Source organism: Penicillium angulare (assembly GCF_028827245.1).
Source record: "Penicillium angulare strain IBT 27051 chromosome Unknown utg000004l_segment0_segment0, whole genome shotgun sequence".
Classification (NCBI taxonomy): Eukaryota; Fungi; Ascomycota; class Eurotiomycetes; order Eurotiales; family Aspergillaceae; genus Penicillium; species Penicillium angulare.
The window spans coordinates 1,491,773-1,504,585 of record NW_026623163.1 but is presented as its reverse complement, the minus strand read 5'-3'; the positions used below and the strand labels follow the sequence as shown (position 1 = coordinate 1,504,585).

The following is a 12,813-nucleotide window of genomic DNA, read 5'->3' as shown; positions in this document are numbered from 1 at the left end:
GCATGTTTCTTGTTTCTTTCTCTTTTGTCTCTTTCAAAACAAAAAGCCGGGTCTGAGTGGAACCCGTGGGTGTTTGGGATCATCGCATTCGTTGTATATAAAGCGCAATAGCAAATCAACCGCCGATCTATCCGGGTTTCTCCTAATGTGGCATGAAGCGTATCTTTTTCATAGTATGCTAAACTAGTTAAATTAGTGCACAGGTGACATTCTATGTACCCTTTTAAGTATATAACAGCTTTTCCCATATAACCTTACTGGTATTATCCAGGTCAGGTACTCGGTACTTCCCACCATAATTGATGTTCGGATGACCTATCCCAGCTATGAACGGTGTAGCATGCATCCCATCGAGAACCTTAATGCATATACACCGACTCCCGCTCCCTCTCCACCCAATCAATACCCTCATTAGTACAACATGGCAAAGTCTATTGGGTTGAACCCTTTTTTTATCCAAAACTCTTTTTTATCTATTCAAGAAGATCATAGTGATATCTGTGTGGTAGGACGGAAGTAAGAGTTTAAGAATTTTTAAGAAATAAAATAAAATAAGAATATAATAATGACCTTCCTTCCTTTAATGATGCATTTGTGTTCACTCACCCCTCCCCCTCACATACAGGCAGAAACTGCCTGTGCCATTTAAGTTACCTACCCATAATGGAGGTTTCTTTATTATCAGAGCGACACCCCTCCACACCCTCTGAATATGTGGTTACCACGCCCTTTGAAGCCTACTCAGACTCCCCGGATCATGCCGAGATGAAGAATGCCAACGTGCGAATGAACCATGTCCCTCAGCATGTGGGGCCGCGCATCAACACCAGCGCCAGCCTATGGCGTCAAGCCTGGGCACTAAGCTGCTTCCCTTTATCCAAACACTCCAGCTCTAGCTCCAGAGCCGACGACGAAGAAGACATCCCCCTTCTAGAGGAATCCTTGCCGCGAAAAAAGCGACACGGTCGCTCGCGCATCCCACGATACCTCGTGCACTCTTTGCTCGCCTTTTTCGTAATGCTGTACGTTATACGTTCCTAATATCCCGATTCCGATCCATTTATCAGTCCAGCTAGCTAGCTAGCTGGATTTAATCTAGATCTGGACTGGACCAAATCAAGCACCAACCCACCCTGGCCTGGCCCGATCTACCTACTAACATAATACCCAGCGGCCTGGTCCAATTCCTCACTCTTACCTGTGGCATTATTCTCTCCTTCTTCCCAGATGAATACGACCGCGCAGCTTCCCGCTGGGCCCGCACCACAAACACCGCCACAGGCATAGACACAGACACAGACATCACGCAATGGCCAACGGATCTCTCCCGCGACATCTTCCCTGTCGCCTGCCACTCTCACAACGACTACTGGCGCCGAGTACCCCTCTACTCAGCCCTACAAGCAGGCTGTACAAGTGTCGAGGCAGATGTCTGGGCCTTCGACTCGGAAGACACTCTCTACGTAGGCCACACAACAGCCTCGTTAACAGCGCACCGAACCCTTCAATCAATGTACATTGAACCTCTGCTCAGAATCCTGGAACAACAAAATCCCATCACGCCATTTCAGCGCTTCATCTCTACCCCTTCGCATGGTGTTTTCGATACAGATCCCGAGCAGACACTTGTGTTGTTGATCGACTTCAAAACAGATGGGGAATCTACTTGGGTCTCTGTTATGAAGGAATTGGAACCTCTTCGTGAACGGGGGTTTCTTACGTATTTCGATGGGAATGATGTTATTCACGGACCGATTACTGTGGTCGGAACGGGGAACACGCCCTTTGAACTTGTTATTTCCAATTCGACATATAGGGATATATTCTTTGATGCACCGCTGAACAAACTTGTCGGTGGGGATAGTGTTGAAGAGGGAGTTCTTTCTTTCTTGAATTTTGAAAGTGAGAATGCTTTCTCTGATATCCCAGATATGGACAGTAAGTACAATATCACGAATAGTTACTATGCCTCTATTTCGTTGAATGATGCGTTGGGGTTTTCGGGGGGGTTGCGTTTCTCGAAGAGGCAGATGGAACTTCTTCGAGGACAGGTGAATGTCGCGCATCGACTTGGTCTTAGGGTTAGATATTGGGGGTTGCCGAGTTGGCCGCGGAGTTTGAGGAATTATGTTTGGCGCGTTTTGGTGCAGGAGGGGGTTGATGTGTTGAATGTTGATGATTTGGTTGGGGCTACGAAGGGGAGTTGGAGGGTTGGGATCTTTGATTGGTGGTGGTGGTGGTGGTAGATCCTTGACCTTGGAGGTTTTATGAGATATGATTGATACATTTCTTTTTCGTCTTTGTTCATTGCTTTGCGGGGATTCAAGTCCTGGAGTTTGGGATGTTTCTTATGATACCTCTTTTGCTACTTTAGACATCTTAAATAGATTCTTCTTCTTCTTCTTCTCTTCTGGCTTTGTCCTCTTGTTTCTGAGATAATATTCTTTTTGGGATAATATGGAATGTATATGATATTACGTACTTTTATAGAACAGAGACTTGAATGTAATAGAGAATCGAAAAGACCAGACCAGCTGACGGCCAAATTTTTATTCAATAGGAACTGCAGCGCAGTTATGCTATCATTCAAGAAATGCCCATATTTTGTTTTTTCTGGATATGCACCCTCGTGCCTGGATCCAGGGCGATCACCTCAAAGATCAAATCGCATGCATGGCTAAAAAGCAGTACAAAAGATATTCAATAAAAAAGACAAAGAAACCCAGGCCCAGAGGAGCCTTAGGCCCGAATATAAAGAACCTATGAGAGCTCTTGGGGTATCATCGGGGGAGTGGATGCTTGTTGATTCAAACAAAGTGCTCGAGACGAAAGGCACGACAAACTTAAGCTAAGCTTAGAGGCAAAAAAGAGCCTCCTCGCCAAACTCGCGAATGATGCTCCCTTCTTCACGGAGAAGACCGCCAAGCCAGTGCTTGGCAGTCTCGAAGTCCTTGGCACCAAACTTAACAAGGACGAAGCCTGCACGTACCCGTGCAGCTGTCCAGGTGACGTGACCGTCTCCGTTTGTGCTAAGTGAGGCCTCAGGGGCGGTTGAGGAATTCGAAGACCAATTCCTGCTGCCGATCCGAGGTTGTGATGTGAATTGGTGCAGGAGGTAAGCGCCTAGCTTGTCGAAGATAGGACCGGAGAGAATTAATGTTCCCACGACGCCGTGGGGTCGGGTACGTTCTTGTATGATTTCGTTCAAGGGCAGAAGACCTGGTTGAGGGGGTGGTGTCTCGGCACGGTTGGAATGGGAATTTAATCCGCTTTCTATGCCGCCCCCGCCACTTTCTTCCTCGGAGTCGGAGTCGTCTAGCGCTTCGGATTCATCGTCTAGAATGACAGAGTCACGGAGTAGAAGACGGCTTTTGCCGCTCTTTGCATCCGTGGCCCAGACTTCGTTTCGGCCTTTCCAGAATCGAAAGTTCCAGTTCTCGCCGCGGGATGTGCGGCCTTGCGTCACCCAATCCAGTACACAAAGACTGCTGCGCTGATCGCCCTTTGCTGAGGCATCAACGGTGAATGTTTGTACTTGAGCATAGCGGCTGTTTTTGTATGGAACGGATGGATCAGGCAGGTAGCAGAGAGCAGCTTGGCGGCCGATCTTCACGTCTAAAGATTGCTGACTCATATCGGAGATGTGTTCGTTAGCGGGCAACTTGTTGCGGTGGCCCTTAATAACGTTGAAACTTGAGTCGGCGCTGGGATCTGTTTTGAAGATCTTCGTGCTTCCTTGTGGTGTAGTCACCACCATTCTTGTGCGCTGTTCAAGCTCGATTGTCACCTCGATATGGTCGCCTGGGAGCAGACCACCGCCATATGTGAGGAGGTAGAGATGAACAGGCCTTGATGGGCACTCGTCTGATAGTGCGGCTGGATCTGGCGTAGGGACAAACCCTGGTGCTCGCGGAACGAGCTTTAATGGGTATTTGTATGTGAGGGTTGTCAAGGTGGGGTTATTAGGCGGAAGTAAAGAGAGGACGACATGACCCTGGCCCGGCTTCGCGATTGAAGACTCAAAGGGCGAGCGAATGGGCATTGCTGGTTGTCGTCTCATATTGATGGTTGTGTGTGAGGTGGAATGAGAGGTCTTTTATCGGGAAACTTGGAATTCAAGTTTTAAGAGACGGTGGGGGGGTGAGCAGCGGAGTGGAGGAATTTAACTAGACGGGGCGGAAGGACAAAGAATGTGCCAAGACTTGCATGCACTCAGTAAGGTGTCGGGGCGATGTAAGAATATGCAGGAAGCTGCAGCATGATGTTTTGCAGAGGCGAGTAGAGTTTTCTTTACCCCGGAATCATGGGGACGTGACTGGTATATAATTTTAGCCCAAGGAATGATGGCATCCATTAGTCAATGAGGAGCCCACCTAGCGTCGGTCTGGGTGGCTCAACCCAAAGACTATGTGTCAAGCGGGGGCGCTTTCTCACCTCTTGTGCATCGATTTTTCTTGGCTTTGTTGGACCGGACAGCAATAGACTGGATGGTGGACGCGGCGGGTAGTTTCTATGACACACTTATTCCCCACAGTCCGCCAGGTCCTGCACCACGTGATGAGGTTGAACCAATCATGACCCCTGTTGACGTGATCGTCAATCCCGTGACACCCCACTATAGGGACTTTATGTAATTTGTTGGCCTGAAGGCCCAGGCATCAATGCTCTGTGCTGCTGATTTGCACGGCCGTCGGCGGTCATGAGCCCATCCACTCCTCGCCCCATGGCGCAATTACACGCTGGCTAAGACTAAAACGATGATGAATATGTGGTCATTTGGCCATTTGAATCTAATTTTAAAGTGGCCTGGAATAGACTCATTCTGACAAGCGATTCATAATTCCCTGAGGATTCAAATCAAATATCTCGGCTCACCTGACACTATACACAGCCAGGTCCCGTCTAGCCCTGGCGATCTTACCGATCAGCAAAGTCCTTCCGAGGTCCGATCCACTGGCAGAGATTCGGGGTAAAGGGATTTCCTCCTGTGAGGAATTGTCCAAGATTTACGGAGGATGGACTTGAGTATGAGGGTGAGTAGAGGGGTAAGTTGGATGACTGGGGACAGTAAGTAATATACCAGATGCATGATATCAATTGATATTGTACTGGTATTTGCAAGATACTCCGGTACACTTGAAAGACTGGCTGCGATGAGCCGTCTCATAATTGCAGTACTTTCCCGAGCATAAGTATAAAGAGGTATCATCAATTAAAAATGTTAAACAATATTATGGTGCAGGTAACATTAGGCTACAAGCGCCCATACGAGTAGGTCACACAATTGCTCGGGAAATTGAGTATTAACAGCCCAGGTGGACATCCCCAGCAAATCGAATGTCTACCAATGCAAAAGCTGAGTGCTGCCAAGGTGGATATGCATATAGTGTATTGCGTTTACCCGCAGCTGATGATGCACTACGTACAGTACTTCCAAGATTCGGCAAAAGTTAACTACTCCCTGCATGTGTGAGATGTCCCCCTACATGTGAATTGTGCCTAGATATGCAGACTGGCCATCAAGGTCTTCTCCATTGTTTTTTGTAACAAAAACAAATGCGTGAATAGAAACCGGAAAATTGATAATGGATTCCAAATTAATAATTAAATAAAAAAAAAAAAAAAAAAAGAAAGTGACAAGAGGGGGATTCGAACCCCCGCCCCGAAATCGAGACACGGATGTTTGGATCAGGTATACCTGAACCGTGCGCCTTGGACCGCTCGGCCATCTTGCCAGAGACATATTTTAATTATGTCATATTAACTACATATGCCTAATCTATATTTAGTCCCAATGTTAATTTGATGAATCCAGGCACCAAGGCACTCAAGCGCGTCCACCTCCTTTCGTACCAGACCCCCCACCCTGAGTCTCCATCGGGCGCTGTCTATTCCCTCGACATTCTCATTCTTTCCAGCCGAGCTGTGGGGTATTGATCAGCTTCGAATTGTCCCCGGTCGCCAATATCTCACGCGGATTCCTTTCCCCCCGCTTGACGATCTATCTAAAATTCTTTACTCCCCTCGCACGGCGCGTTTCACGAAGCGCGTGTCTATCTGACGTGCGCTGTCGCGGCCTCAATCTATACCTCCGAAACCTTTTATTTTGACCGAATATTCCATCTGATTGTCACTAGTAACTTGCCTGAAATATTTTATTCATCATGGACATAGACAATGCCAGTGACCCTTCATCCACCCCCGCGGAGGACCGCCGCAAATCCGGTCGAACGACGCGACGACCAGACGTATTTTCTCAAAGCAATCATTCCGGACGCGAACAAGCACTCGGTGGGAAACGCAAGCGCGGCGATGCGCATGACGACGAGGACGATGACGACTTGTCTTCCGATTCGGAAAGCGATGAATCCTCGGATGATGCCGCGGACGAGGAAGAGATAAAAGCAAAGCGACGCGCCGCTCGCAAGACCAAAACGAAGAAAACAACATCTAGAAAAAGGGCTCCTGCATCGAAAAAGCCAAAGGTTGCTACCAATGGAGTCGGACGACAACTGGCCTTTCGGCCCGCCCTCAATGGCCGCCTATTGGCACCGCGTCCCCGGAATCCCAAGGTACGGCCTAGTCTCGCGGCGGGCGAGCGTGGTATCTATGGTAAGTGATCATCAGACGTGCAACCTTTTTCTTCTTCATCTAATCAATTCATTTGCAGCGGAGGTCTTTGGCAAAAGTAACAACGCCGATACCGCGGCCGCACAATGGCTGAATCTGTACCAACGCAACCAGTGGCAAGCTGTCCGGGATATTGTGAACTTTGTTCTGCGATGCACCGGCTCCGACCTGGAGATTACTACAGAGGAAGCCGAGGACATCGACAATGCGGCTGCTCGACTCACAGACCTCCAGAGCACATACCAAGACCAGGGCATCGCAGAATACCCTCTAATATCTCGCGCGAAAAAATATCGTGCATTCCAACCTGTTCTGGAGGAGTTCATGGTTGCTCTTATCCAAACATTCCACCACTCCTCAGTATTGTACACGGATGAGTCTCTACTTGAAAACATCCAAGTTTGGTTTACTCCCATGAGCACGGCCAATTGTCGCCCAATCCGGCATACGGCCACTATTGTATCTCTGGCGATTATGAACGCACTATGTGAAATCGCTCAAGAGGTTGCGACGACTCTGACTACTTCTCGTAAGCAGCTTGAAAGCGAGAAGAAAAAGAAATCTGTGAACAAAGGCAGAGTTGAAGCCATCCAGACGGCCATATCAGAGAATGAACAAAAGTTGCAACAACTGGATGAATTTATTCAAGACGGATTCGATGTAATCTTTGTCCATCGTTACCGCGATGTAGATGATAATATCCGTGCCGAATGTATCGCAGCTCTGGGCGGCTGGATTCGCTCATACCGAGAGCTTTTCTTTGAAGGTCAATATTTGCGATATATTGGCTGGATTCTCTCAGATGTCGCCCCGAGCACACGGTTGATTGCACTGTCACAACTGCTTCCCCTTTATGAGAAGAAAGATAATGTGGGTGTTCTCAATTCTTTCACAGAGCGCTTCCGTCAGCGTATTGTGGAGATTGCTGTCCAAGATGCCGAGATCACAGTGCGTGCGACAGCTATTGAGTTATTGATGCATCTTCGTGATGGAGGCCTACTTGAGCCCGATGATATTGACGCTATCGGAAGGCTCGTCTTTGATGTCGATCCTCGCATTCGGAAGACGGCAGGCCAGTTCTTTGTTGCCAATGTTCAGGATGCACTCGAGTCGATGACAGAAGAGGTGGAAGATGAGGTCAATGAAATGTTCCCTGATGATGATGAGGATGATTTCGAGTCTCCTAAGCGTTCGTGGATCAAGTTCAAATGCCTAGCCGACATCTTCCACGCCTACGACGAACAGGAGGTAGAGCAGCCAGAAACTACAGTTCCATCCCGTGGATTACTTCTAGGAGCGCCGGCAGATTCGCGATTCGTTTTGGCGACTGAAGCGATTTATCCTCATATGGAAGAACTCTCTCAATGGCAGTCACTCGCTGGCTATCTTCTTTACGACCACTCCCAAATTGACGATAGCCCAACCGAGGATGACTCCACTGGAGTGGTTCGAAGTCTGTACAAAATGCAAGAGGGACAAGAATCTGTTCTACTCGAAGTGCTTTGTGCTTCTGTCAAACTTCAGGTGCTTGACATCGCCAAATCTGACATCGATAAGCGGGGCCGTAAGAACAAAGCTCTAACGGCCAAGATCCCTGAGCTCCAAGAGGAGATCTCTCACAACCTGGCACAAATTATTCCCCAGCTTCTTAACAAATATGGCTCTTCCCCAGAAGCCGCATCTGCTGTTCTTCGACTAGAACACTTGGTTGACCTAGACACAATTCAAGACCTTCAGAAAGATGCTACAGCTTACTCCGCTCTGCTGAATGATATCAACAGGCAATTCTTGACGCACTCTGACCAGGATGTCTTAGCAGAAGCAAGCGTTGCTTTCTTACATGCCAAGAGCTCCGAAGAGATGCGAGAAGCCCTTGAAGGCAAGGTGCAGGAGCTGTGGGATGATCTCGTGGAGGCACTTGGAGCTTTGTCTCGCAAGAAGGAGGTCCAGAATGGCAACTCCATTTCCGACCCAACCCTGACGGAACTCACCAACGCTGTAACTCGAATTTCAAATCTTGCCGGCATCACAGACTGTACAGCAGTTTTAGAAACAGTGCCCACTTCTCGCTCAAAGTCTAAGAAGGATCACCACGAGGCTCCTTTTAATACATTGATTCACCTCACTGAGCGTGGCACTCTCGCAGAAGACGATGATGAGGATGTTGCCAGGGCAGAGACAGAGCTGGTCTCTAGTACCATCCGCACATTGTTATTCTACTTCATGTGGAAAGTACAGGCTTTGTCATCTGCCCTGCGGGAAGGCAAGGCCTCGTTCAGCACATCTTACTTTGAAGCACTTACGAAAAGTCGAGAAACTTTCTCATCTTCCCTTATTAAGATCATGAGCGAGCGATCCAATCTTGATGATCTGCGCTTTACCGCTGCCACCACCTACCTTGATCTCCAAACACTATTCAGCACCCTTCGCAACCTAGGGCAAGGCGTCGGAAACGACGAAGATGTCATTTTCCAGGCTCAAAGCCTCGTTCATGAAATACCAGCTGAAGCGCAAGCTATTCTCCTTCAGATCCACAGCATTACCGAGCGCACCTTCGCAAAGAAATCCGGTAAAGACCTGGAGCCCGGTGAAGACGATGAGCCAGAATCAGAAGATGAACCCGAGGACGATGAGGATGATAACTCTGACGATGAGGCCGTGAACACCGAGCGCCTACGTTCAAGCATCATCGCCGAGCAACGCTTATGCGAATTGACTGGCAAGATCGTTCTAGCCATTATCGGTCGAGTAGCCGATGCCTCTGGCTCAAAACGCGGTACCTTGAAGAAACGTCTGCTTCGCAATAAGGCTGGCTTGGGTCAGAACTACCGTGAGGTCTTATCATATCTTGAAGAGCGGAAACCTCGTCCTCCCCGCAGTAAGGGCAAACAGCCCGCAAAACCAGCTGGCCAGGGACAGACACCTGGTGCTGGTGCTGCTAAGGACTTCAAGTCTACAGAGCGTGTGGATGATGACGATGAAGAGAGTGATGCCGATGGTGCCGATGGTGCCGATCATGCAGAAGAGGATGATGAAGAAGACCTGCGTGCTCGGGAACTCGTCGAGGAAAATATTGATCGTGAGCATGATGAGAATGAAGAGCTAAACAATGGGACACCTGAACCGGATGAGGATGAGGTGATGGGTGACTAAATAATCCATTATCTGGTTACTATTATTTCTGTGCTACTTAGCTTGTTCTTTTCCCTTTCTGTTTCCCCATTTAAATTCTCAATTGTCTAAAATTTTCTCTTCTTTTTAACTTGTTCTGGACGGATAAGGATATTTACTTGTGTATGTTACTATGACTGATTTCTCTTTCTATTTTTTTCTTACCTCTGTATGGAGTAAATGGTACGTTCCCATCTCATTCTAGACCTGGATCTTCAGAGAATTGGTGCTTTCTAGATGTCCTTAGGACAACGTCGTATTGGTCTGGATGAATATCTGGCTAGATTAATTTGTGTGGCTAGGACGAGATGTCTTTTAGTTTGCGGCTTATGCCATTGTCCCTTATACTAAAAATTACCTATGCCAGAGATGAACGAAAATCTATAATACGTAATCTCTAGTTTATTATGAGACGATAAATCCGTCTTAAAATCGAAAAAAATGTTTTTACTTGCTCCGCGAAAGGGGAGATATTTGATGAACATATGGAAAGAAGAATTGGCTTTTTTTCTCTCTGGCAAACTGTGATAAATACGAGGAAACAGCGTATTCGACAATCAAGGAACAGAACGAACGAGACTTGGTTAGATTATCGGCGAAGCCTTCAATCGACAGGATAACTCGCTCCTGCTGCCAGTGAGCCAGTGATTTCCTATAGGCAAAGAAGAGCCAAAAGGAAGCCACTCGTAGTTGGAGAGGGTACGGGCTGGGGACATTAACATAAAAAGTAATAACGGGAACCGATCTTGCAAACAAAATACGCCTGTGTATGAGAATGCTAAAAAAGGGGGTGGGAAAGGGGGTTACATGACGGTGAATCTTATTTATCGTGAATCACAAATAGGATGAGGAAGAAACAGAGGATAGGGGAAAGTGAAAATCGTGACAAGGAGCTGAGGCGAAAAGGAAGCGGGGAGAAGATGGGGGAAATAGAATAAAAGCCCCTTGCCAATGTACAGCACAGGGTTAGCGAAACTTGGGAAATGTGATATGGGAGGAGTATCCAGTTCTTTACATGTCCATGGAGTCACCACCGTTAGCGAAGTTGAAGCCACCAGCGGGCTGCTGCTGACCAGTGCCAAGGGCGAAACCGGTCTGGGTCTGTTGAGGTGCGAGCTCATCAATGTCACCAGCAGCCTCATCCTCATCGGAGAAGTACTTCTCGATGATGTTGTAAGCCTTCATGTAGATCTCCTCGTTGGCATTGTTCTGGCAGTCGTGGATCTTCTCCATGCCACCGGCCTCCTCAATGAAGAGGGCATAACGGTTGACACGGGCCTCACCCGAACCAGCCTCCTTATCCATATCACCAACCTTCAGGATGTTCTCAAGGCCGTCCAGAGCAACTTGGATGATCTTGTTATCGGGGCAGGCGAGAAGGTCGCAGAGAGGCTTGATACAGCCTTGGGAGACGAGGTAGCGGATCTGATCGGGTTTCTGCAGACCACCGGAGGTGGCGTTGGAAATAGCCCAGCAGGCCTCCTTGCGGGTCTTGAAGTCACCGTTGGCGAGCAGGTTGATCAATGGAGCAACGATACCAGCATCAATGACGGACTGAATCTGGGTGGAGTTTCCAGCAGTGACGTTGGAAATAGTCCAGCAAGCCTCCTTACGGATGCCATCCTTAGTGGAGCTCAGTAGGGACAGAAGGGCGGGGAGGGAGCCGCAGTTAATGATGACCTGGGTCTGAACATCATCACCGGTGACGATGTTACCCACGGAGCGAAGCGCAGGGGTTTGGACAGAGGTGGAAGCGTGCATAAGGAGCTCCACAAGGCGGCGGGGGATGCCGGCCTCAATGACGGCCTGAATTTTGTCGTTGGCACCATCGGAAAGATAGGAGATGGCCCAGCAAGCGTCAATCAAAACTTCATCGTCAAGCATGTAAATGAGCTTAGAAAGAACGGGGAGAGCAGGGGCAATAGTGTTCCAGTCAGGCTGAGGAGTCTTGCCACGGCAGAAGTTGCTTAGGGTCCAAGTGGCGTTGCGGAGCATGCTCAGCTTGCGACCATCGTTAATGAGGTTCAGGAGCGGACGCAGAGCACCGGCACCCAAAACAAAATCACGGCAGTGAGGGCTGTCACCAGCAATGTTACCAAGGGCCCAAACGGCTTGCTCCCGAACATCAGGCTCCGGGCTAGCGAGAAGCTCAACGAAGATGGGCACAGCGCCAGCCTCGATGACGACCTGGGTCTGCTGGGCCGAACCAGAAGCAATGTTGGTCAGGGCCCAGGCAGACTCGAACTGAACCAAGGTGTGAGGGGAGCGAAGGAATTCAACAAAGCGGCTAACGACGCCGGTCTCGATAACACGCTCGATAGGAGGGTTGCGCTCCTTGGAAAGCAATTTGCGGAACTTAGTAGTGGCCTGGATTTGCTCCTCAACCTGTTCGGAGAAAACGCCCTTTACCATCTGGGGGAGTTCGACGTTGAGCTATAAAATCCAACATGTTAGCTTCGTGTTCGATTCTTCTTGTTATCGTGAGATCTCGATAGTGGGGCTGTGAATAGTAATGGTCCGCGTTGGAGGGGTCGGCCCCATGGCAACAGGGCGGTGAAAAAAAATTCCATGTCGATGATCGCATTATAAAAACAAAGGGCGAAGAGGAGTACGTGTACCAAAGGATGGTACTACGTTTCACCATAGCCCATTAAAAATTTCAAGTATGTGAAGCATAAATGGTGGGGGGGCTAGAAGCACTGAAAAAAAAATAGTAAAGCTTACCTCGCTCTCAATAGCACTGGCCTCATCGTCACTCTCAGTGGCGGCCGCCATGCCACCGATACCGATACCACCATCGCTAGTCTGAACACCGCGACGCTTGGCCATACCCTCCTCGCGCTTCTGCTTGCGAATCTCCACCTGCTGCTCCTCGCGGCGGCGGCGGAGTTCATCAGGGCGGAACTGGCCCTTGGCCTTGAACTGTGTTCGGCGGTGCTCGGGGATATAACGATCTGTCATGGTGGGTGTTTTGAGATTGTAAAACGAAACGCGCCTCGAAAATAATCAGTG

General features: G+C 48.7%; 4 protein-coding genes across 4 annotated transcripts; 2 read left to right on the top strand and 2 right to left on the bottom strand.

Moving 5' to 3' along the window:
• Positions 1-663: 663 nt before the first annotated feature.
• On the top strand, positions 664-2,246 carry N7478_004495 (uncharacterized protein; the record flags this gene model as incomplete). Its single annotated transcript, XM_056920709.1, has 2 exons — positions 664-1,022; positions 1,172-2,246. 2 exons carry the CDS (start codon positions 664-666, stop codon positions 2,244-2,246), a joined length of 1,434 nt encoding a protein of 477 aa, XP_056778746.1.
• A 608-nt stretch (positions 2,247-2,854) lies between these two features.
• On the bottom strand, positions 2,855-4,060 carry N7478_004494 (urease accessory protein UreD; the record flags this gene model as incomplete). Its single annotated transcript, XM_056920708.1, has 1 exon — positions 2,855-4,060. The coding sequence occupies one exon, from the start codon at positions 4,058-4,060 to the stop codon at positions 2,855-2,857; it is 1,206 nt and encodes a 401-aa protein (XP_056778745.1).
• A 2,104-nt stretch (positions 4,061-6,164) lies between these two features.
• N7478_004493 (cohesin subunit IRR1) lies at positions 6,165-9,783 on the top strand (the record flags this gene model as incomplete). Its single annotated transcript, XM_056920707.1, has 2 exons — positions 6,165-6,612; positions 6,671-9,783. The coding sequence occupies 2 exons, from the start codon at positions 6,165-6,167 to the stop codon at positions 9,781-9,783; spliced, it is 3,561 nt and encodes a 1,186-aa protein (XP_056778744.1).
• A 1,029-nt stretch (positions 9,784-10,812) lies between these two features.
• On the bottom strand, positions 10,813-12,762 carry N7478_004492 (karyopherin alpha; the record flags this gene model as incomplete). Its single annotated transcript, XM_056920706.1, has 2 exons — positions 10,813-12,234; positions 12,526-12,762. The coding sequence occupies 2 exons, from the start codon at positions 12,760-12,762 to the stop codon at positions 10,813-10,815; spliced, it is 1,659 nt and encodes a 552-aa protein (XP_056778743.1).
• Positions 12,763-12,813: the final 51 nt, after the last annotated feature.